The 25,700-nt window shown below is 40.3% G+C and overlaps 2 protein-coding genes across 7 annotated transcripts in view; one reads left to right on the plus strand and one right to left on the minus strand.

Moving 5' to 3' along the window:
* The window catches only part of Scaf4 (SR-related CTD associated factor 4), a 57,341-nt gene extending 40,289 nt beyond the window's left edge, over positions 1-17,052 (plus strand). For 4 of the 6 annotated variants that reach the window (XM_004842276.3, XM_004842277.3, XM_087213171.1 and 1 more), the window contains 5 exons: positions 1,359-1,516; positions 2,765-2,930; positions 3,017-3,103; positions 3,261-3,452; positions 15,764-17,052. In XM_004842276.3, the coding sequence (XP_004842333.1) occupies positions 1,359-1,516; positions 2,765-2,930; positions 3,017-3,103; positions 3,261-3,452; positions 15,764-16,698 (1,538 nt within the window). In that variant the 3' untranslated portion in view covers positions 16,699-17,052. The remainder of the gene's footprint in view (positions 1-1,358; positions 1,517-2,764; positions 2,931-3,016; positions 3,104-3,260; positions 3,453-15,763) is intronic. The other 2 variants (XM_004842278.3, XM_021256148.2) reach the window with 1 other exon arrangement.
* Positions 17,053-19,509: 2,457 nt separating this feature from the next.
* Sod1 (superoxide dismutase 1) lies at positions 19,510-25,474 on the minus strand. The gene is made up of 5 exons (XM_013071287.3): positions 25,273-25,474; positions 22,810-22,903; positions 21,572-21,641; positions 20,664-20,781; positions 19,510-19,720 (listed from the first exon to the last, which is right to left on the minus strand). The coding sequence occupies exons 1-5, from the start codon at positions 25,342-25,344 to the stop codon at positions 19,613-19,615; spliced, it is 462 nt and encodes a 153-aa protein (XP_012926741.1). The 5' UTR covers positions 25,345-25,474; the 3' UTR covers positions 19,510-19,612.
* Positions 25,475-25,700: the final 226 nt, after the last annotated feature.

Raw genomic sequence — 25,700 nt, forward strand, 5'->3', positions numbered from 1 at the left:
AGTTTCACCATTGTAAATTGATGGTACAGTAGTGAAGAAACATGGCCTTTCCCCTTATGTAATGTATCCAGTGAGAGAACACAAACACAAGGGAAGTTATTATTGACTGTGGAATTAATTACAGAATTAAGTAAATGTTAAGTCGAGTTTTTCACTATGAAAATTAACTGATCGGTCTAACTGAGCATTACTAGTCTAGGTTGAGCATCTCTAGTTCTCAGAATTCTCTAAAATCTGAAACCGAGCTCTAACCTGAGATTCAAGAAGTTTTGGACTTTGGGGGATTTCGGATTTCAAGCTTCTGGAGTAGAGATGCTCCACTCATAAAATCTATGCAGATACTCTAAAATCTGAACCATTTCTTGTCCCAAGCATTTTGGATAAGGGATACTCAACCTGTATTGTGTTATAATCCAGTGCTTCATAATAATTTCTTTGGAAATGTCCAGACATTAAAAAAATGTGTTAAGACCAGGAGGTTCGGTTGTTTGTGTGAATATTATAAATGCTGGATTGATTGATTGCAATAGGAAGAAAGCATGGCAGAGTGTGCAGATATGACCTAGAGGTAGGAATGAGGAGCATAAAGTGGAGTGGTAAAACAAAAAAAGTGTAGCCTTCAAGCAAGAGTGATAGTTTGAGTGCCAAAAGGCAGTGAGACAGCCCATGCTCACCACCTTCCATAATGCATGATGCTACCACCCAAAGGACTGAGTTAAGTTTCTGTTCAGGCAAATAGGCCCACTATGTGCCAGACATCTGGGAAGCTCTGGACCAGGATAAAAGGAAAAAGATAGTGGAATCCTGGAATTCCTAATCCCGTGAAGGGTTTGCTGAAGACACTGAGAATATAGGAGACTGATGGAGCCAGGACCCCAGAGGACAAAAAGGAAACATTTTTCTCTTGGCTAGAAGATACATAGAAATAGGTGGAAGGATATCCGAGTTACTCTTTAATAGTAGGCACAGTTAGCTTGGTATACTTCTGTGGTTAAGAACATACTGTCCAGAGCCAGATGTGTCCCCTTACTAGGAATGTGCCTTTTGATAAGTTGTCTTTGCTTTCCTGTTTGTAAAATGAGAATAATAGTATTGTTTATGGATAGTTACAAGAATTAAGTAGTGTACATGAAGTGCTTAGGACAGTTCCTGGCATACATAGTAAGCATTTTTCACATGTTTTCTCTTCGTCTCTATGAATACATTAATTCAAATAATTACTACTTACAAAATTAACATAGGAATTTCTTTAATCAGGTGACAACTTTTTTAGTAATCAACATTTTTTATTTCTAGATTTCAAGTTATAAACTGAAAACGGTAAATTTTTATTGTTGACATTTCTGTAAATCTTGTAGATTGGAAAGGAATTCCCAAGAAGCCTGAAAATGATGTTGCTCAAAACGGAGGTGCGGAAACCTCACACACAGAACCAGTATCGCCCATACCTAAGCCTTTGCCTGTGCCTGTCCCTCCTATTCCTGTTCCTGCACCTATAACAGTGCCACCTCCTCAGGTGAGAATGTTGGGGCATTATTTTAATTTCTAAATCTTCAGGTCTATCTGTGTCTTATCTATATTCATAGTAAAAAAACGAGTACGTAAATATGCATATTTTTCATATTTTGGTATCACATCCATTGTTTATATAAACTCTAAAATACACATTATTCTTTTGTGTTAATAAAACCAGAATACGTTTGTATTGCTTTACATTTATCTAGATTATTATGTCTCACAATATCCTAGACATAAAATTTGATCCTGTTAGTTTCCTGTATTCTTCTTACTCTCTCTCTTTTGGGCCTTCATTCTTCAGGAGCTTTATGCTCTGAAGCGGCTTGGATATGTACACAGCTGCTTTGAGGGAAAGGGAGTTTCTTAATCTTCACTTTGACTGTTAGCCGCGTGAATTTTTTTCTTGGATGATTGAAAGCTATCTAATAATTTGAACGTCATTAAACATGAAGATATACAGTACTCTTATAAAGTCTTTGCCAGCAAGCCAGCCAACCTGTTACTTCAAAAGAAAAAACCCAGATTCTAATAGAACTGAATTTGATTTCCACTCCATTGCATATACTCAGGAGATGGCTTTGGGCAAGTTGCCTAACTTCTAGCTTTAATTTTTTTACCTCTTAACTGTGCAAATTTCTTTTCCTAGTTTCCAAATTTCTTTTTTTTCCTTTGCCTCTGGTGTTCTGCCTTTTTGGATATGTTTTAAGGATTAAAAGAGATAATGTGCAGGGTATGATGGGAAAATACAATGAATGTTTTAAATTCTAAAAAATGTATTACAGGAAAGGAAACATTGCCATTAATCCCTCCTCAGAATACTTGCTCTCACTTTGAACACAGCATGCCACTTTCTGAAGCAGTGCTGGAAGTCCTCTTGTGAGTGCCTTTAGTTTTGCTGCCATGGCTGTGACAGTATCCTGAATAGATTGAAAACATTACCTTCATGGTCATTTTGACTTTGAGGAAAAGCCAGAAGTTACACAGTACCAGCTCCAGGGAATAAGGTAGCTGAGGACATCCTAATGTTTTTATAAACCTGCCTTTCTGTTGGATGACACTTGGCGGCAGTATTCACCACACTGTTGATCAGACCTCATAAAGACAGTCACGGAAGAGGTTATATCTAATCAATTTATTGGGCTGCAGTAAGCACAAATTGAGAAACATCTGTATTTTCAACAATGTAATATTCATCTATGCATACCACGTGAGGGACAGCTTGATATGTGTTTAATTTTCTTTCTAGGTCCCACCACATCAGCCGGGTCCTCCTGTAGTTGGTGCTCTGCAGCCGCCCACTTTCACACCTCCCTTGGGAATTCCTCCTCCAGGCTTTGGGCCTGGTGTTCCTCCTCCACCTCCCCCTCCACCATTTTTGCGCCCAGGATTCAATCCAATGCATTTACCACCAGGTACACTAAGTTGTTTGGAAGACATTCCTTTAGAACTTAAAATGAAGTGACAGTAGCATACATTAACATTACTTTTCTCGTTCTAGGTTTTCTTCCTCCTGGACCCCCACCTCCTATAACTCCACCAGTATCCATTCCTCCTCCTCACACTCCACCAATAAGCATCCCAAACTGTAAGCATATTTTTCCTACATGTTCACTTGACCTCTTGTAGCTGGGGTTAGCAGGGAGAGTGAACCAGTAATAGGGTCTGTGGTATGGCAGAAAGATGTTGACCGGGGAGATAATTAATTACTCAGCTTCACATGTTGGTGTAATTATATTCCTTAGCTACTATCGCTGGTATAAATGAAGACACTACAAAAGACTTATCTATTGGAAATCCCATTCCAACAGTGGTGTCTGGGGCTAGAGGAAATGCCGAATCTGGTGACAGTGTGAAAATGTATGGCTCTGCTGTGCCACCTGCTGCACCCACGAATCTGCCTACCCCTCCTGTAACCCAGCCTGTTTCACTTCTTGGTAAGTTAATATTTTTATCAATAGTTTTTTTCCCCCTTCAAGCTAGGTTTTTAAAAAATGTGAATTTTGATAAAATGATCTTCAAGGCTAGTTTTCTTTGAGGAAGATCTTTCTGTTAAATCAGATGTGTGCACTTTGCCTTTACCAAGAGACAGCCTCAAAGATGAAATCATGTTTGTTAGCTTGTCTTGGATAAAAGTTTGGACTTGCATATCTTAATTTGGTATTTAAAGTTATTAATGGCCAGGGGCCTAGCTCAGTGATAGAACACTGGCCCGGCACCACCCCACACAGTCTTTATGCAAAGGAATTGGTACCCAGTCCATGATTAACTTAGCCTCAGACTCTCAGAGCTCTGAAACAGACATTTCTATGATAATACGAGTTTTTTCTCTGTGTGGACCAATTTTAATCCATCTGAACCCCTGGACTTGAGTCGCATTTTTTATAGGCTGGTTAAAAAAAAATCATCTTTGATGCATTGCAATAAAATGGCTTCGTTTTTGAATGACAGTTGGATGGACTAAGAAATCACTTTTCCCCTGACCCCTCGGTTTTCTCCCACTAGAATTTATCTGTTATACTTTTACCAACAACCCTAACACCGTGATCAAAGGGAGGTGATTTGCTGTTGTTTACAAACCCTTTAGAGGGCTAACTGTGGCTTGTTTAGATTATAAATACATCACATGCATGTTACAATAGACTACCTTTTAAACCAATAAATTGTTATATTTGAAGAGATATTGCTAAGTATAATTTAACATTTGATTCTCCTAACTGGAAGTTAATACTTTCTGAATGTTACAACTTTCTAGTTCTGTCAGTATTTTTCAGGGGTATATGTGTGTACACATTTGCTTTCATAGTCTTAGATAGTTTTAGGAAAGAAACCACTGATTATTTCTGACATATAGGACTGTGGAACATCAGTTTATGATAAACATTTAAATTTTTTCACCTGTACTTTTTAGTACTATTGAAAATTTTTATTTCATGCATGTACCACATTTATAATAAAAATCAATTTGTTTTTAAATGGCATGCTGTATTCTGCCCTCTCCAGGACTGAGTATAGGCCCATAAATTTCTCTCAGCATACAAATTGGGCAATGAAAAGAGAGAATTGGAGACTAAAATTCACTAAAAGTAGTTTACTACTTTAAAAATTTTCTAAAAGTAGCAGTAGTTATCATAATAATGGAAAATTTGTTTAATGAGGAAGTTGCTTAAGTCTAATGGAAATCATACAGTAGAAGCAACATTGGACAAGGAACCTTACTGTCTTTTGATCTCAGTTTGTATGCTTTTTTGCATATTTGTGATAAGGTGGTTGCACAAGAATCATAGATTCTAAATTGGAATTTTCTCCGATTTCCTCTTCCTCCACGTCCTCTCTGCCCACACCCCATTATGAACTCATTTTGAAATGAAATCTCCTTGTCTAGAGTCCATGGATATTAGGCCATCTGAGACTGTTTACAAAACCATGCATTTGTGCTTTTCTCTGAGCTCAGTAAATTCATTTGAATGAGTGGAAAGATTTCATGATCCCAAGAGTTTAAAAGCAGACCACTGTTTTCAGACTACTCTGAAGAGTAAGTACCTGCCCCTGATTAAACAGCAGGTCTTGAAAGCCCTGCCCTGCATTTTTTGTTCCTACTGAACAATTTAAACTTTGGATCCAACATGTGATATACAGTAAAAACACAAATCAAAAGTTGGTAAACTTGAGAAGTAACCTCAGTAACCAAAGCACTACTAGAAGAATAAACTCCAAATCTTTATTCACATTTCTCATTATCTGACATGTCTGGCTGAGCCTCCCATCTTCCCGCCCTGAGTCTAAGGTGCATGAGACAGGCACATCTGTTCCATGAAGAAGGGGATAGAGAGATAGGCAATTTTCAGTGCAGAGCTGTTGATACTTCTTGTCTGTACATTTTCAAAAAAATTTTTAAATCCCAAAACGTTTAAAATTTGACATAAGATAAAAATGGAAACCTTTATTTAAGCACTATAACTAAATGTAGTAATTCACTTCCAGTTGTAAGAAAGCCTTCTGTGTGCCTTAAATTACAAATTTTAAAAAGAATGTAACATGATTTTTGACATTTTTTAAAAAGTGAAAATAATTGCAAAGTTTATGTAACAAAATTTAATACACTGACCCAAGTTTTGCCTCATAATAGAACAGACCCTTCGGAAAGGGCACATGGATTTCCCTGCTTGAAAGCCGTTATGTATACACATTCCAGGGCTTTTACTCGGTAATACTATTTCCTCATATCACCACCATTCCAACATTGTTCTCTTGCCCCAGCTTACCATCTTTACATGTTCATATCAACAAGAGTCACAAAGATATCAAATCCCCACATTCAAATCCTTGAATATATCTACCGCCTTTTAATTTCAGTGATAACTTCCTGTCCATACTTGTTTTTTTTCTTTTAACTCGGGAGGATGAGCTTTGCTCCTGGTGTCAGAGCTGCTTTTAAAAGAGATTTTTTTAATGTATATGCAAATAAAGGAAGATTCGTTGAAAAGATTAACCATAATTCCATCATTTTGAAGGAATATAGTTAATTGTATTGCAGTACTAAAGGATCACTGATTGAGTTGAGGTATTTCTGGTGTTATTCAGGTGTTGAGTGCTGGGGCTAAGGTGCTTCTGGTTTCCTCTTGGTGGTCTGGTATTTTCTCAGTTAAAAGAAAATGTTGTGCTGAACAGAAAACTATAACTCAGAAGTTTGTACTGAGCCCCCTTTTCCTCTTCTGTAAAGAGGGATAAAAATGACATGCTAGGGTGTCAAGATTCAATGGGTTAACGCATGTAAAACACATGACAAGGGGTGATTATTACATGTACCATATGTCATAGATGATACTTAAACACCTGGAGAAGAATACTTTTCAATTCTAAAACTGTTACTTTAGCTGTGATCCATTTTAAACTTTTATTAGACAGGAAACAACATTTTTAGGAAAAAAACGTATCTTGACATAGTTGCCTCAGATATTTTCACAGATTAGGCCAAATCATAAGTTCACACATAGTTAAGCTCCATCATTTGGCTTACTGAGAAAACGTGAGTGTTAAGTCATAGTGAGTATTTCATTTAAGCAGCACAACTCAAAATCCAAATTCTTCCATTAATGATATCTAATAGTTTTCTTATAAGAAGCAGTAAAGTAAATGTATTATCAAGGCTTAGTTCTTAGGTTGTAATTTCTAAAATATACCAATTTTTCTATAGTAGCAGGGGCCAAAGAGTTGTTTAGCACATCTCTCAAAATTCTGTGCTGAGGCCAGACAATAATAATACAGTGAGGCAGCCAGGTGCCGTAAGGATGGTTTGGTTCAAAGAATTCTGTATTATCAAATTTAAGCATGGGCATTTGTTTGGAGTTACTCCTGTGTCTGGAGTTGGGCTGAGTTAGTCCCTACTACTGAATTTGGGAAGAATTAAACTTACATCTTACAGAGATTTTGATTCTTCTATATTACTGATCATCTGAAAATATGAAATTACTAGATGCATTAAAAATGATTTATTGCTACTTGATTTTAAAGAAATCTGTGCTTAGTACCTCATTGGCCAAAGTAGCTAGAGCAGTGGTTTTTCATACAAGATGAAGATAACATTCTACAGTTACTGGTCATCTAAGGGAGAAGGAACATTAAAGATGATAGCAGTTCAGCTCATTCTCTTGATTGTATAAGCATCTGTTTACTTTTCAAAAACTTTTGTATAATATGTATCGCTAATACGATGTACAGCATATTTTTATTAAAAAGTTCATTGTAAATGTGAAGTTTGGGTTACTTTGGTGTTCCAAACAATAAAAAAAATACCCAAAAATGTTTGTTTGTGTTACCTATCTCTATTGTGTTACCAGGATATCTAAAATGTTTTCAAACAAAAACTGTTCTAAGTTGAACTCACTCCTTTTGGTGAAAAATGAAAGCTTCCTCTTGACAAATCTATTTACTCATTAATTTAATATGAGAAAGTTTCCACCAAGTTTGTATCACACTACTGCCAATGATGGTGAAATTTATAACAGATATTTGCTTTATACAATAGTTAGGATCCCTAAAACTGTTAAAGATGGGTAATTTTACCAGAAATTTCAGTAATTTCTTTAAAATATGTATTTGATTTATAGTTATTACACTTAGCTCTGACTTTTTGTGCCCAGTCTGTCTAGAATGTTATATTTTTTAGCAAGTAATTTTTAACATTTAAATTAGAATCTTAGAGCTTCAATTTACTAGTGACACGTTAGTAACATTGGAAGAAAATCTAAAGGAAATTCTAGAAATTAGTTTTTAAAAACAATGCCTAATTTTTGAAAATACATCTTGCATTTTAATTATTTTATTCCAAGCTCTTAATACATATTGTTTGGTTAATTAAATTAAAAATTTAAACAGATAATATCCAGTGTTCAATTTGGTACCAAAAAAGCCTAGTGACTCTTATCCTTCAAAAGTGTTTTTTAGAAGCTTTAAAATATTTGAATTGGTACTCCAATTATTGTATTATGTCATTCCACTAGCATTGCATAACAGAATTGATTTTTAAGTATGTATTACAGTGCCTTCAATTTAGTATATAACATTGTTCGGTGGATAATTTGAAATAGTAATTAGTCCACAACAAGTATTTGTCTTGAACATGAGTTTATGCATGATTACACTATCTCAGAAGACGAAGCACCTCAAACAAAACATGAGGAAAATACTGAAAAATTCCAAAGAGCATTATATTGTCTCCCTGTCCTCCTGGGTTGTCACATCCTAGGCTGTGGTAGAACACCAGCCTGAAGAGTGTCTTTAAACTTAAATCTGAGGGCAGAAACTTTGGATTCTAGATTGATTTTGGTAGACACAGATACTGCTGTGAAGAATTCCAGGTAAGACTTTTTGCAGCTAAAACTGAAAATTGCCTACAGACAATGGCATTCAGTGATACAAGGTTAATAGAGTATTCCAAACTTACTGTGATAGTGAAATTAAGTCAGTTTTTCTAAAATATTTAGCAATTAGTATACAAATTCTGAAAAGTAAATATAAATCATCTGTAGGGAAATTGACCACACAAAGCTTACTATAAATTATTTTGCAAAAACTCCAGGCTTATTTGTGAAAGATAATAATCTGACTTTATTTGAAATTCTTTTTTATGAATTAGATATTATCAAAACATATGTACCGTTACTCTAAAAATAGATAAGACGGCTCAATATACCTGCATTATGTATTATTGGAAATTCCTTGTTTCTTTTAAAAATAACTTTCTGAGCATGGTTTTTATATAATAATGTATAATGCAACACAAATGAAATATGCTTTCCCTCATTTTTGAAAACTGGCTCCTTATTCTTTTATTCTTGCCAGCTCTCAAAACGACTATTGTCGTTTGGGAGGGTTCCCAAAATCGGTATGTCTGTCAGTAATTGGTGAATCTAGGCAAAGGAAATATATGTGTTGTACTATTTCAATTTTCTAAAGGTCTAAAATTTTTAAAAAACACTTTTGCTGATTAAACATTTATTTGCCTAGAGATTTTCAGACATTGGTAGAAGAGATGAGGGAAGATAGATCTTTTTCCTCATATATGAGAAGTTCCATATTAGCTTTATGCAAATGCCACAGTGATATTTATTCTGTTGGGACCAGATGTTTAATGGAAGAACAGAAGTTGAAAGAAAAGTGCAGCCTTTTTCAAAGTTCAAGTGGTCCTAGGTTTATGCTAAATAAACTCACTGCCCTGGGGGTGAGACCTGGCTGATGGTATCTTCTTGATGAGACTAGTCGCTACCTCTGCAACCACCCATTATTCATGCATCACTGTCTGCAGGACTACCTGTGTGCCAGCCATCCTTCCAGGTAGTAAAGATGCCAGAATGAACAAATGAAACCTCTCTTATTGGAGTTTATATTCTAGTAGGAACTTGGACAATAATTTCATATAGAAATATTCCTGTGAAGAGAGGACTGTATGATATGAGATAGACCATTTTCAGTAGGAAAGCCAGGGAGGGCATCTTGAGAAAGTAATATAGAGAAACCTGAATAAAGGAGAGAATAAGCCATGTAAATACAAGCATTTCCGATAGAGGGGCCTAAATTAAGAGAACTTGATTTGTTTTGAGGAAACAAGTCTGACCCTCTAAGGGAAGAGTGGCAGGAAGTGAATAGAGAAGGTTGCCAAGGGCCTGGGTATGAGTGCAGTGAATAGTGGTGTAGGGTTTTGAACCATGTTGTGATGTAGTTTACATTTTTAAGGAGTTAGTATATTGTTCTATAGGAGTAAAAATGAAAAGCGCAAGCCAATCTGGATGCAGTTGTAGCAGATGACTGTTGGACTACTGCAGTGAGGTGACAAGTGTTTGAAGCCCAGACGAATTTTGAAGATGGAACCTTCGGGATTATTGCATTACTAAATGTGGAATATGAAAGATGTGAAGAATAACTTATATTGAGCAATTGTAGATTGTAACTGCCATTCCTGAGATCCAGAAATCTGTGGACTAGATTTGAGGGAGGAGTAGATTCCCAGTTAAAATGTGGGATAGTTTGATACCCAGGTGCAAATGTCAAACAGCTGGATAAAATCTACAGATAGAAATTCTGGTCTCATCGGCAAAGAAAGAATATTTAAAACCACGGAAGCCTGTAAGGTAATCTACTGAGAAATTGCAAATACAGAAATAAGTGAGACAATGGAGTCTAAGAATCCTTCCTTTAGTACTATGTGGTGCTGAGAGCTAAGACACATAGTTTCCCTTGCCAGGAGTTCCCCTAAGCAGTTAGTGTACATTTTTAAGCCTTACAGTCCTATGAGGTGAGCTCCATTTCCTAGATGGGAAAAGGGAAGTATGAAGATGAAATGACCTTCCCAAGGTCACATAGTTACAGGTGGTGGAGCTAGAATTCAAGTAACAAGAGCTTTTGGCCACTACCCTCGGTATTTGGCAAAGAATACTGAGGTGTAGCCAGTAAGCTCAGGTGCATAAGTAGGAGGACATTCTGGAAACCATGTGAAGAGAGTTTGAGGGAGAGATGAGCTGCTAGATGGCAATGATGGATCAAGAAAGGCCTGAGTCTTTCTAACTGGATTTAACAAAATGCAGGTTTCTGGTGGCCTTGAGAAACATGGTTTCAGTAGAGTGCAAGGTTCAGAAACCTAGTCAGACATGGTCAGAAGAGAATGGGAAATGAGAAATGAATACAGTTACGATTTTGAACGTTGCTGAGATTTGTCATGTAAGGGTGATAGCTGAAAGATACAGAGGGAGGGAGGTTTTTGTTTTGTTGCTTTTTGGGGGGAGGGTGGTCATTCCTAAAAATGGACGAAGAGGGGAGAGTCTGGGTGCAAGGAAGAAGGAACCCATAACTGCTCTGTAGGTGTGAGGAGATGGAAGCAGGACAGGAATAAGGGCTTAGCTTTTGGAGCACAGCTGGCCGTGCCAGGAGTAATTTGGATACAGATGCAAATTGGATACAGATTTTTGATGGTGAGTGAATGAAAAAGTTTTGCTAAAGGCTTATTTAAAAATGGTGACACAACTAGAATAAAGTATGGTATATCCACACAGAATGTTTACTTGGTGATAAAAAGAATGCAGTACTTATACTACATGACATGGATGAACCCTGGAGAGAAGCCAGTCATGAAAGACTACATATTGTATGATTTGTATGAAATGTAGAGAATGGACAGCCAAATCCACGGAGAGAATGTGGGCAGATGAAGAAGTTGGGGGGGGGGCGGCGGTAGAATTAGGAGTGATGGCTAAAGTTGGAGAATTTGTTTTGAGAATATTTAGAATGCTCTAAAGTTGGTTTTGTTGACTGCTTGATTCTGTAAATATACTAAAAAATATTGAATCATGAATTTTATGTAGGTAAATTATAGGCTGTGTGAACTTACTGAAGTTGTCATAACTAAGAGTAGATAGAGTAAGATCATGGACATGTGCAGTAGACAGGACATGACAATGTGAGTCACTTGATGTGTTTGCTGGCCAGAGTTAAGGGCACACGTGAGGTTGTAGTTAACAGACATTAAAAATGAGAGTACTTAGCATGCTGGGCCTCAGGGTGACCCTCGGCCATGTTTGGGTGCAGGTTAGGTACAAGAGTTGCATTTAAAACCAGTGTTGGGGTTTCTCCAGGCATCTGTGATGAGAGAACCGTGAACTCAGGAGTCAGGTAAGGATGAATGCAAAGGGCATTGCCAGCATGAGCCTGGTGGGGTTGAAAACGGGGCTAGGGTGTTCCAGAGGAAATGAATAACCTGGAAAAAAGAGGAGGATCAGAGAAGAGGATAACTGCAATGAGAATTCAGAAACCAGGAATGGATGGTGAAACATCCATTACCTTGTTAGAGGCAGCGGCCCCAAGAGAATGGGAGCCAAGTCATTGGCCAAGAAGAGGCGAGGGACAGACCTCTTGCCTGTTGTTCACTGTGCCCTTCCTCCAAGCCACCTCCCCCACCTTTTCACATAGGAAGGTGGTCCTACTCTCCTTTAAATTGGACTGATTGGTCCCTCCTACAGTATCAGACCTTTGTGTAGTCCTTAAATGTTTCATATCTTTCTCTGATACATGCACTGCTCCTTGGCAGAAAGTCCCCCGGTGCGTTTATGTAGTTTTGTGCTCCCTGTTTACATTTTCCTGAGATTCAAGGACCACATCCTTGCGCTTGAGAAGCAGGCGGCGGAACCACTGAGCAAAATCCCTGGCCCTGTGCTAGATTTTTAAAATAAGAACCTGACTACTCTGCCGTGTCCTACTCCACCTTGCTTGCTAGGATCTTTCAGAACATGAGATCGTCCCCACTCAGAATTCCTCTGTAGTGTCCTCCATCGCTCAGGTAAAGTCTGGTTTCCTACTCCTGGCACACAAGGACCTTGAATTGAGATGGTCCACCAGATGAGCCTTATCACCCTTAGCTGAGGGATTCCCCCCTGCCCTCACTTGTCATCAACAGTCATTCTGTTGCACTTCTCTGAATAACACACTTCACTGCATCACCTTGTGTAGCCTTTTCAGTAGCTACTCCTTTTTTGACCACCAATGTCCACCCTTACTCACATAGACCTTGTACATCTTCCCTTCCATTGAGACCCGAACCAGACTTCCCTTGGGACTCCCTCTCAGATCCACACTCCCAACTTTATCAGTTCTTTTGTGTTAACATACTACCTTGAGCCATCTCCTATCACAATAGAAATTTTCTATTAGACTTCGACCCCTTTGAAAGATTTTTATCCCTGACCTCTCAAATGAGTTAATAGTATCCAAATTTTCAATATGTGTGAATGTTTTAAAATTTATAAATCTAGAAAAGTTTTCAGTGATATATTTCCAGATAAAATGAATTCCTACTTTGAATGCCCATTTGACTTGGAAAACTCACTATATTTCCTTCTAGTGTGCACATAATGCCAGCTTTCATAATAAAGATTTCTTAATAAAAATTTAGCTGGTATGTCTACTGAAGACTTTTGCTACCTGATATATTTTTAGCTAAATATCTTTTATTTTAAAAGTAATACATGTTCACTTTTGCAAAAGAAAAAGGGAACTACAAGTGAGTGGTTTTTAAAGTCCATAGTCTGTAGGCCATTTGGGCCTATGGGAATATTCTATAGATAAATCTGTAAATTTTGTTCATTCAAAAAGGCTTAAAAGGAAATCGAGTCTCATCTTAGCACTATTTATAAAGCAAGAAAGGGAATTAATTATATTTTAAGCAAATTCTAAATACAGATAACGTGTGGAATAAAGTGGACAGTTTTTCTTTATGGAAAGTTGTGCTTTATAGAAGCATGTGTTTTAATATATCTACAGTTAAGCTGCTGTTAATAGTCTGTATACACCCTCAAATACATGATATAAAGAACTAGATGTATTTCTAGAGACTGGGGCTTAAAATCATTGCCCATGTTTTCTCTTCTGCCCAAGGTGGAGGTGGCTTTGTATCCTTTGGCCACTGATAATTGAACCCAAGTCCTCAAGGGGAAATTGGGAAGAGGATTTTCCCATTGCCTTGCAAGAGTCTTTTGAAGACTTCTGAACTTTAACACACTCCCCTTAATCTTTTGAACATACTGAAATTTGGGTTGGACCTTAAGCCCATAGATGGGCACAAGAATGTACCACTCTGGCCTCCTAGTCCTTCAAAACAGACTTTCTGCTAAAAGTTTGCTGGGAAAGTAAAGTTTGGTTGGCTTTGAGTGCTTTTATATAATGAAATCTCTATTAGAAGCTGTTTATGGATATGAATATTTTAAGTGCATAGATGTTGGAACTAGATACTGTTCCTTTCAAAAATTGAGAGCAAGAACATGTTTCAGATGCTTTGTTGTATGGTGTGTACTCAGTAATCTTCACTAAATACTGTGAGTTTCATTTCGGTCTGAAATACAATCCACGTGGTGGTCCTGTGTGTATTTGTCTGGAATTTTCTTAATGATAGTCTCAAGAGTGTGAAGGGACTGAGTTATTAGCTCTTTTATTCATTTCACAGTGTCTGGCTTTTTGCTGTGATATTTTTGCATATTGCCATGAGACCTGACATGTTTCCGCATGTATATACATGTACATGGATGCTCAGTGTATGTGACTTTTTTTCCCAACTCCCAAACTTGACTTTAAACTATGATAGGCGTTGGAGGAGCAGGAGGAATTCATAATTATAAGAAATGAGAAATGTGTTTGTTTTGTAAAATCAAATATTTTTAGGATGTTTGTCACTTTCTAAATAATGTGTGGGATAATTTCAACAGTTAACTGACCAAGCACTGAACTCAGCATATTCCATTTGATCTTGACAAGTGGCCAGTATTATCACTGTGCCTATTTTATAAAGCAGAATACAGAGGCATGTGTCCAGGATCACTCTTGAGCAAGACTATTTTTTCACTGAACATATTTAAGCATTTAGAAGAAGATATTTGAAGTAAATACTACAGCTGGTAGTCTTCATGTTAAGAGTCATATATACTGGTAGCCAGGTATAATGACTCATGCCCATAACCCCAGCATTCAGGAGGCTGAGGCAGGATTGCCACAAGTTCAAGGCCAGCCTGAACTACATAAAAGACACCCTCAAAAAAAAAAAAAGTCATATATAATGGTATGCTTGCAATTTTAGGTCTGCTTTAATGGTTAAGACAGAATATTGTACCACATAATGATTAGCAAAAATTGAACTAGAAATCCTTAGCGTTTTCATGTTCATACACAAAATACAGAAATGTGCAGGACTTGGAAGTTGATTTAAGTTGTCAAGCCTAGACTATGTTGTGGGGAGAAAAGCTGAAATCACTTAGTACTAAAGTATCGGGGTCATTTTTCTATTAGTATCACACAAGCATTTCTGTTACCATTGCCAAATGATAATCATGAGCTATAATTTGCTCAGAGACCCTTGTGTATAACATGTTGAGAGATAGATTTTGATGCCTGTTACAGAGAAGTGGAGAACCAAAACAAATCCTTAGTTTTCCTGTACAGTGGAGTGTTGAACTTGTATGATGGTTCTAATGGAGTCAACAGCTCTGATTAAATGGGAAAATAAAACTAGTAAGTCATTAACCTTCAACAGCTTTATCAGTTTCGCCACCTTTGGAAGAGTAGAGAGGTGCACAGAGCCTGACCCTTTGGCATTGTTCAGCAGTCCCCATGGCACACATTATGCTTCTGAAAAGAAACTGCAAAAATAACGTTTACATTTGCATATGGATCTTTATTTTCTAAACATTAGTGTTGAAATCTTCAATATTTCATAAGTACATGAGGCGTTCTAATAGTGTGGACTAAGTGTGCCATGCAATCAGGCCTTTCTCCTGGATTTTGTAGGCCAGTGACCTCTCTCTCTAGTAGTAAGTTGAATTTTAAAAAACAACCTTCATAGGGTTAAATAGTTACTGATAGTGAATGCAGTCCTTTCATTCACTAGGACTCAACACATTGTGTTCCTCAAGTGTTTTAAGTATTTGAGGTGTAAAACGATTTCTCGTGAAGGCCACAGGAGATTCCACAGTTCAGTGATTGCACATTCTCTTCCAGCCTGTTTTGGCCTCCACCTGTGTTAAGAACTCATGCGGTGGTCTCTAAGCTGGCCATAGGTTGTCCTGACCCTCACATTGGGTTTGGGAGTGGTTGGCAACCACGATGAAACTGAAGGTTCTGGATCGTATTTCAATTTGCTTTAAATTCCATAGAGAAACAGCAGAAAATCAAACAGCATCTTCTGTGGCATTTACATTTTGTTGTTGTCTTTTAGGCACTCAGGGAGTCGCACCTGGCCCTGTAATTGGGCTGCAGGCGCCATCAACTGGTCTTCTCGGTGCCCGACCCGGCCTCATCCCACTTCAGCGCCCTCCGGGAATGCCTCCCCCTCATCTGCAGCGGTTTCCTATGATGCCGCCTCGCCCCATGCCGCCACACATGATGCACAGAGGGCCGCCACCGGGACCAGGGGGCTTCGCGATGCCGCCACCTCATGGAATGAAAGGGCCCTTTCCTCCACACGGGCCCTTTGTGAGGCCCAGTGGAATACCAGGGCTGGGGGGCCCAGGACCAGGCCCCGGGGGTCCTGAAGACAGAGATGGAAGGCAGCAGCCGCCTGCGCCACCGCAGCAGCAGGCGCCGCCGCCACCGCAGCAGCAGCAGCCGCCCTCACAGCAACAGCCGCCAGCAGCTCAGCAGCAGCCACAGCAGTTTAGAAATGAGAGCAGGCAGCAGTTCAATTCAGGTAGAGACCAAGAAAGGTTTGGAAGAAGATCTTTCGGAAATAGGGTGGAAAATGACCGGGAACGGTATGGGAACCGTAACGATGATAGAGATAATAGTAATCGTGAAAGGAGGGAGTGGGGAAGAAGAAGCCCTGAGCGGGACAGGCACAGAGACTCGGAGGAGAGAAGCAGACGCTCTAGTGGGCATCGAGACAGAGAGAGAGATTCCAGAGATAGGGAATCTCGTAGAGAGAAGGAGGAACCCCGAGGAAAGGAGAAGCCTGAGGTGACAGACAGGGCCAGTGGTAACAAAGCCACTGAACCTCCCCTTAGCCGGGTGGGAAATGTAGACACTGTTTCAGAACTTGATAAGGGGGAGGCCCAGGCCACTGTGGCAAAACCTCCTGAAGAGTCACCTGCTGAGGCTACCTCATCCGTTGAACCTGAAAAGGATTCTGGCTCAGCAGCAGAGGCTCCTCGCTAGAGACTGCGACTTGTCAAAATGTGACAGTGACACTTGCGGAGTGTAGAGCTTGAGGTGTACAGATGCTGTATTATATTTGCTCCTGCTATCTCACAGCCCCGCAGTAGTTGGGGAATTGTAAGCAATTTGATTGCTTCCCTTCTATTTAAAAATAGCTACAAAATAACAAAAAATACTGAAAATGAATAAATATTACCCTTTTTGCTGTAACTTTTTAAAAGTTTTGACTTTAAAAAGTTTACAAATCGTAATTAGAAGTGCTCTCTATTTTTTTTTTTAATTTAAGACAAGGTAACGGTGAAAGCTCCTCAAAACAATAGGGATGTTTTTAATAAACTCTATTTTCGTAACAAACTTTAATGTGTGCTATTCTTCCTACACTGCATTAAGGTGGAAAAGGATTGTTCACCTTCAAAGTTTGAGCTGTTAATAATGTGTGAGTCTAGGGCCGGGGATTTAGCTCAGTGGTTTCGCCACCTGCTACACAAGCGCAAAGACCAGAGTTTGATCCCCGGTACAAAAAAAAAAAAATGTATGAGTCTAAATTAGACTTAATGTGATGGAAATGGACATTTTTATGTAGTTCTCACTTTCATTTGTAATTCTCTTGAGTTTTTAGCACTTCAGTAAGAAAAGTTAGTGATTTTAATGTTAACTGAAAAGCTCGCGTTTGTAATTTAGTCCAGGTTTTCTATTTCCACTGGCTTTGTAGTAATGTTGCCCTAATTTGTAAAGGAGAGTTTCTGCTGGGGAAATATTGGATTCTCAGCATTACACATTGTACTGTTAATTATCTGATAGCCTAGGTATTAGGTTAACTGTTTAGGGTTTGTGGTTTTGGGTTTGGTTTTGTTCTTGTTCCATCCCATTAAGTTTTTTAAAAGGGTAAGAGAAAATCCAGGTAGCATTTCCAATCTGAAAGCTTCTTATCTTATGTAAGGATTGAAATGAACCTGCTGTTTCCTATAAGCCTTGCCTATTGCCTTTACGTTTTTAACTCCCCTGCTAGGCAGAGGTAGCCAGGTTTTTGCCACATGTGAAGCACTTTTTGCTTTGCTTAAAATTCTTGGGTTGGCTGCTGGTAGTGTACCCTGGTGGTACAGTGCTTGCCTAGAATGTGTGAAGGCCTTGGGTCCCATCCTTAGTACCAGGAAAAAACCTGCTGGCTAACTAGGAAAATAGTTGTAGGTTATCCAAGAAGTACCACATGAAAACATCCGCCACCAAATTAAGCCTGTATCTCAAACAGTACAGAGAAGCATAAAACTATAGACCCAGTGTTACAGCCTGCTGAAGCTTGCTTCAGTTCTTAAGCCATCCTGTTTCAGTGTGCTGAGCAGTTAATGTTCTTTCCCCCATTGCCAGGTGAAGCTGCTTCATGACTTTGGGTTTTAAATTGTACTCTGCAGCAAGGTCTTTGTTATGGACAGAGGATGTATTCTAGGGCAATATTCCTGCCTTTTAAAGCAAGAAAATTCCATTTCGTATCTGTGGACTTAAAAAACTTTTATGTTGGCCCAGCTTAGAAGTTTGAAAGTCCTAACTGAAACTGCTTTTGGAAAGAAACACTGATTATCTGTGTCCAGATTTCAAGTACTTTCAGCTTGTCTTTCCAGTTGAAAGCATTAAGACCATCCTATCTGCACATGAAAAAAACCCAAAAGTACTATCTGGTAGTATGATTATACTTGAGGCTTCAAGTCAGTCCTTGTACTTGAATCATCCCACATGTGCAGCAACTGTACACTGGTATGTTTTTAAACTACTGGAAGTCACTTTAACCACTATGAGCATACTGCTCTTTATCACATTTTTATACTTTGAGAACACTAGCTGTTCCTCCTAAATGACATCCTATATATTTGATATAGTTCATATTTATGAACAGGATTATTCCTGTTTTCTCTATCAGAAATACACGATTTTCAACGGAATAAAGACCTGTAATCCTGCCAGGGATTTAGCTCAGTGGTGCTGCCACCTGTCTTGCAAGCGCAAGGTCCCGAGTTCAATCCCCAGTACAAAAAAAAACAAACCTGTAATCCAGATAGTCAAAAACCTGAATTTTCATTTAAAATATGTTCATTTACATGAAGATAGACAATTTCACTAATTGGGTGTAGAAGTTCTTGTATTTCAAAAGCCAGACCCACAATGAGACACTTCCTTGGTTTCCTCTTCCAATATTAAATATTAGTCTATTTCTTTAGAGGTCCAATCTGAAGACAGATTATGCCAGAATCCACCTTGAAAAGTACCAGTGTAGCAGGCAGGTAAATTAATCTTAGCTGAGGGCATGGCTTCCTTTTTACAAGTTCACTAAGTTACCAAGGAGCTCTTAAACTATCATCTGCTTTTACAATAAATTTAAGTACTTTACGAATCAATCAAGTTTCCCTAAAGGTGACCAAGGACAACCTATTTGTCTAGATCAAAGTTTAGGTTGCCATAGCTAACAGACCAGCTGCTCAAAGTTTATGCATTTTGATGGTCTGACAACATTTTCAAAACAGTGCTATGAAATGGTCTGTTCCATTCAAGCTCTGTGTGTAAATGAGTAAGAAAGCTCATTAGAATTTTGGTTTGCATACTTCAGTGCCACAAACAGTGTTTATTCACTGGCTTGAATGAGACTGAAGAAGTTCAGACAGTAAACTCAATATCCACGTGTGATCAAATCTGGGAACATACAGAAATCATTGAAACAGACATTTAATTGAATGATTTTATAAAACTATACAAATCTTCCAACGAAACAAATCAGTTTTCATTACACAAGTACTTAGAGCAATTAAGAAAAAGCCACACAAATTACACTTTTAAGATTACACTGTTTAATGTTTTTCAAGTTAAATTTCCACAGCTAGCAGGATGACACGAGTGACTAGGACTTGGACCACATAGCAGGGAATGTTTACTGGGCGATCCCAATCACACCACAAGCCAGGCGACTTCCAGCATTTCCGGTCTTTGTACTTTCTTCATTCCCACCTTTGCCCAGGTCATCTTCTTTTTCATGGACCTTTAAAAAGATTGAAAACATTTAATTGTGGGCTATCAAGTAATTAACACCTATTCCCACCAATACTCCAAAGACTTTTAAGAAAAACTGATGTTAGAAAATAGTATGTTAAAATAACCCTACTAGTAGAGAAATAATACTGGTATTTATGCTAGCAGTTTAACAGTAGAAATTACCACACAAAGCTTTTCCTTGCTGGTGCAAAACCGTGTTGTCTTTAAATACTAGGTAAGTGTTGCTATTTCTAAATGGAATACTTGCTTACAGGCCACCACGTGCTGCTCTTCATCCTCCACAAAACTACGAGTAACCTTAGTTAATAGTAAACTCAAAATTTCATGCCCAATAACTATAAATACTTAAAAGTATTTAGCAATAGTACTTTAAGTTTTGCACATCAAACATTTAGAAATGATTTTTCTGCTTCACCAATAGGGCTGAAGAAAATTCTAAGGATAAAGGGCCAGCTGAAAGGAAGTCCCTACTGAATGTTAACTGCCCCGAGGGAGGAGGTATGAAGCCCATGTGGCTCCCCAGGGAGACCTGGGAAGAGCCATCCCACCGGGTAAACAAGGATATTAATATTGAAGTCCATCCCAATTCTAGACTCAACAAAATGTCTGTTTAACTACAAAGGTTAACAGTTATGGCAAGAAAATCTAGCTGTTTGAAACCAAAGACTACTATTTCCCCAATTCATGTCCAATATGATCAAATGTAACCTGCTTTTTATTGTGTCTTAGAATAACATTTTTACCTGATCCAGATAAATCATTTTCACTGTAATCATCCAATAACCAAACTGCTTTTCCTAATCTGAACTGAAAGTACAATTTACATGGCTCTTGAGAAACCAGGAGCATCCATCTATGAAGTGATGAAAAGATACATGGTTGTGTATTACAAGAAATCTTACACATATCCTCCTTGTATGAAAACTTACCACCATTGTGCGGCCAATGATGGAATTCGGTCCGAAAAGTGAGATCAAAGAATCCTCAATGGATACTTCAGCCACACCATCTGTGCCTGCAGTCACATTGCCCAGGTCTCCAACGTGCCTAACAGTGAAAAGGCATCAGATGGATTAGAACTGGATTCCTCTGAACATCAGGAGAGTAATGAGATAAATTAAAACGTGAGTCAAACATAAGGATGGGGGCTCAGAGTATTAGACAAGATTACTTTTCCAGACCGAGCAAAGTTGGAAAGCACAAATTTAAAAACAAGTAGCTAAATACAGCTCTTCAATCAAGGCTTTCAATGCAGAGTAATGGTCTGAGAAGTCATGGGATGGGTCGCACCTCTGACTGCAGGGGTAAAGAATTAAACAGTAAAGGCTCAGCTACTGAGTTACGCCTACTAGTTAATCGCATAGTTAAGAAAGATACCCCTAGGCCTCTGTTATAAAAATTAATCCTTGTTCTTAAATTCAATACTTTCTTAAAAGGCTTTCAAAAAACTTACACATGGAAACGGAGTCTCAACTACTTTGCAGTACCAACAGTACCTACAGAAGCTTGTTTCAGAATGACAGTTTATTTTGCTAATGGTTGACAGTACTGTTTTTCAAGACATTTCTTGTATTAGCTCCCTTTGGCACTTGTGTTAGTTCTATATTCAATAAATGCTACAAAACCAATTGTTTTAAGTGTACCCATTTGTCAACTCCTTGGCCCAGGGAAGAAATCATTCCAGCACTTGGGGATGGGGGAGTTGAGGGGGAGAGAAAAATTCAAAAACAGAGGCAGGGAGGCTACTCAGTTATCTCAGTTTCTGCAAGCAGACACCATATTAACCCCACAAAGCCCTAACCATTGCGGTGTAAGAGCTAAGCATCTTGCTGCTCACCTCTCTTCGTCCTTTGGCCCACCATGTTTTTTGGACAGAGGATTAAAGTGAGGACCTGCACTGGTACAGCCTATTTCAAAAAAAAAAAAACAGAAACAGCTAAATTATGAATCAAAATAAAAAATTATAAAAGTGATCACTGCTAAAAGGTCCAATGAAGAAAGCACTGAGCTGCATCACGATTTCTGGGATAATAAAACCAGGAAGCAACACGTTGGGGTGGAGTAGAGATGAGTGGTAACTACTGACACGAGTCAAGTTAACATCCTTCTCTGGCTTTGGTTTCTTCTTCTTAAAACATGCAAGTCAGGCTTCATGTTCAACGGCTCTCTGGTAACTAAAATCCCATGATTATGATCCTGGTTTGTAAGAAGGTAGCGTGCTTTAATTATAGTTTATCTCGCCAACAACATACCACCAAGAAGTTCTGCCTGCAGCCTTTACTTGGTGCAGCCAGGATATTAAACTGCACCTATATACAAGGGCCAAAACTGCTGCCCTGCACAACTCCAGGGAGTGGCACTCCGATTGCAACCTGTATAAATGGCACTGCTTTGGTGACACACAGTTGTAGGTCACTAAGACCACAACTGACACTGTAAGAGGTCCCTGTATGATCGGGCCTTCTTCATTCAGCAGCCAATGCAAAGTTTCCAGTGTTTATAGCTCCTACCCAGCCACTGGGGAGTCCCACACAGGGGAGAGGCAGCTTAGAGGAAGTACCTTAGCAAGTCAAAGCTACAGAGCAGTCCCCTCCAAACTGGGGACAGAAACATCAACTCTGGTCATTACGTACCTGTATGTGACACACACATTCTGCCAAAATGGATCGAGTTCTCACCATAAGGGGTCTTCTGTACATAAAGTTCAGGTTATTACTCAAATAGAGCAAAAGAGCACCAAACACAATTTTACCCACAAAGCTTCGTTAACTTGCTTCTAATCCCAAACTGAGAAAAATCAAACTCATTCTAAAGTACCACTATCTTCTAGCTTCGGTTTGTACCTCTTCCTTCTTGGCCCTGGTACCGCGGACCGAACCCAGGGCCTTTCCACCAAGCTAGATCACCCACTTCTATACTTTGTACCACTGTGGTCTCATGTTGGGGTGTGGAGCTGTTCTCAAGTGTAGTGCAAACATACCACAGCCTGTGCTTGAAGCAGCCACTTCCAACCCCTAGTGCACAACACCTGGAGAGCGAAGGTATAGGTGGGCATTACACCAGCACAATACCTACCTTTGGTGTTATCGCCAAACTCATGGACATGGAATCCGTGCTGGCCTTCATTCAATCCTGCAATGCGTCCCTTTACCACAACTGGCCCGTTTCCCTTTATTCAAGGAAAAGTGCATTAAGTTTAGTAGCCAAAAAACACCGCCCTATCCCACTGCACCTGATGGGAGCAAGAGGCACCTCTGCAACCAGGTAACTTTCCCTGGTAACAAAATCAAGGCACTAAAGCAGGCGGAAAAACCGAAACAGTTCCAGGTGCCATTCAGGCAACAGGGGTGATGGTGCCACAGGGCTACATCCAGAAATCAGGGAAGTTATTATCACGGCTCCAAAGCGACCTTAGAACTCAGAAAATACACACAGCAACCACACCACATGGTACGTAAGGCACACGCCGCTGTCTGTTTTTAGGTTGGCTTGTTTTTTAAACAGCCAGAGGCAGCAAGTACAAAACTAAAGTATCAATTCTCCCTCCCCTGAATTTCAGACACCTGTATGCACTATTGCTCCTATCCTCACAATTCTGTAAATCACTTGAAGTAAACCTCACTCCTAATTTTTAAGACACGAACAACGAAATTTTCCTCCAGTTGGTAAGCTGAAGATTGACTTAACAAGTATTCTGGCAACTGCCCTTTTTTTCCTTTTTGAGAAACTATACTGAGTCTTCTCGGTACAGCATTAATTCTAGAAGAACTCAAATATGAATTAAGACAGGTACTTTGAAACCTCCACTTAATGGGTAATGCACACAGCACTTTCACGTGGCTCTTCACAAAGTAAGCTGTATCGTATGGCACAACCCCCTGCGACCATGCTCACTTCACAAGAGCTTACTGCCCCAAGGCCAGTGCTGTCTTGGGTTAAGGGAGGCCTAGCAAGAACACATCTCCAAAGTCTTCAGGATAAGCTAGGAACCAGATGTAAAAAAATTCCGATTTTTAAAACTTTGCACCCAATCCAAAGTTTTAAACACTTAAGAGCCCAAACCAAGAGTTTATAGCCAATGAATTGCAACCTGCAAGAGCTGTAATGCTTAACTATCCAAGGGTCCTCCTCAAGTACAAAGGGCACGAATATGAAGTTTGGAAATGAGCTGAGGACCCCTGCAAGTTGCTCTCTGCAAGTGAGACAGCTGGTCTTTCCACTCCTCAGTGGCCGGAGGGAGGGTTCCCTCAGAGCCTTCCCAAGAGTCACCAGTAACTGGTGAATTATATGGCAAGAAGAAAAAAGGGGCAGTAGAGCCAAGTCTTACAAATGAAACAAAACAATGCAAAATGTAGTCAAATGCAAAAAATACAACCTTTTTCCAGAATATGGAGACCAACAAAGAAAAAAACCTCAAATATCAGTTCTCTCTTGCAGAAACCACAGAGACTCGCATACACTGCTTCTGCTCATTCACATATTAAATATTCTCTCGTGGTTATTAGACTATGCGTTAACAACACTTCCCTGCAGTTAGTTGGTAATCCCACTAAAGCTCTGCTGACTGCCTTCTCACAAGCACTTCCTCAGAAAATTCTCTCTGAGGGCCAAGGGTATAACTTGGTAATTCAGAGCATGCACTAGGCCCTGACCTCAATCTCCAGCACCAACAAATTTTTAAAAATTGTCTTAACTATCTCAGCAACCTGCCTACTGGCAGTGTAACTTTAAAGCCACTTTACAGAGCATTTGGTTGAAAGAACCCTCCAAACAATTATGAAAAATGCCAGCTTCATGTAATAGAAACTTCAGGTGCCAAAATTTCCAAATTCTACACCCCGCCCACCGTACACAGGTCTCAAGTCTACGTGCGTATTAAGCCCACTTTGGAAACTTTAAAAAACAGCAATCACTGCACTGAGACAAATCTTTCTGTAACTGGTGCGGGCCAGGCCCTTGAATCTCTTTCCTAAAAGGTCCCAAATGAGTCCCCTGGGCACTAAAGGGGATAACAGCAGCCCTGGAAAACCCCCCAAGAGTCAGTAAGGTCTCGGGCTTCAGAAGCCTTCAAATAGAAAAAGGGTCATTGTCCAAGGCCACCTTCTCCGCCCCTGCGGCCTGACCATGACCCAGGACAGACGGGCCCTGCACTTTCCTGCGAACTGCCGCCAGGCGGGCTCCGCGGCGCTAGGCACCCCCGGAAATCGGACTGCGCCACTTAGGGCCCGCGGGATCCTCCGCAGCAAACAGAAAGAACCCACCAGGGAGGGCCGGCGACGCTTCTGAGGCGGCCCTGGTCACCCCGAGGCCCCGCGGGCGGCACCACCCCTCCTTCCCGGGCCTGCACCGCGGGACCCAGCCCCGGCCGCGCCGTGACTCAGCAGCCGGCGGGCGCACGCGGGCGGCAAGGAGCGGAGAGGAGCGGAGCGGGCGGGGGCGTGGAGAGGGCCAGGGCGAGGGCGGCCGGGCCGCGACGCGCTTCGGGCGCAGGTGCGCAGGCTGGCGCGCTTCTCCGCGGGCCTCCGCCCCGGGCCTTGCCTGCTGCTCGAAGTGGATGGTGCCGTGCACCGGGCCGTCGCCCTTCAGCACGCACACGGCCTTGGTCGCCATGACTCGCGGGGCGCGGGCGCCAATCCGGGGCTGAGCACTGCACGGGTGGCGAACGACGCGGCGGGAGACGCCGGTGCCGGTCGACTTGCGGGAGACTCGGCTACTTTATAGGCCAGACCTCCGGGCCCGCCCACCCTGGCCCAGAACCAATCGCCGCCCTCGGGCCCTGCCCACCTCCAATGGCTGCCGCGGGACCCGAGTGGCCGGGACTGCGCGGGGGCGGGGCTGAGGGCTGCGTGGGGAAATCCGCCCCGGGACTCGCTTTACCCCGGCTCCGGAGAAAGGTCTAGAAACCCGAGACCGCTGGAGGCCGACCTTTCGCCTCCAAGCCCTGTAATCCGCTGATCGCACATCGG

Source organism: Heterocephalus glaber, unplaced genomic scaffold (genome assembly GCF_053883595.1).
Source record: "Heterocephalus glaber isolate CG9 unplaced genomic scaffold, H.glaber_assembly_v1.0 deba00000122, whole genome shotgun sequence".
In the NCBI taxonomy this organism is placed as follows: domain Eukaryota; kingdom Metazoa; phylum Chordata; class Mammalia; order Rodentia; family Bathyergidae; genus Heterocephalus; species Heterocephalus glaber.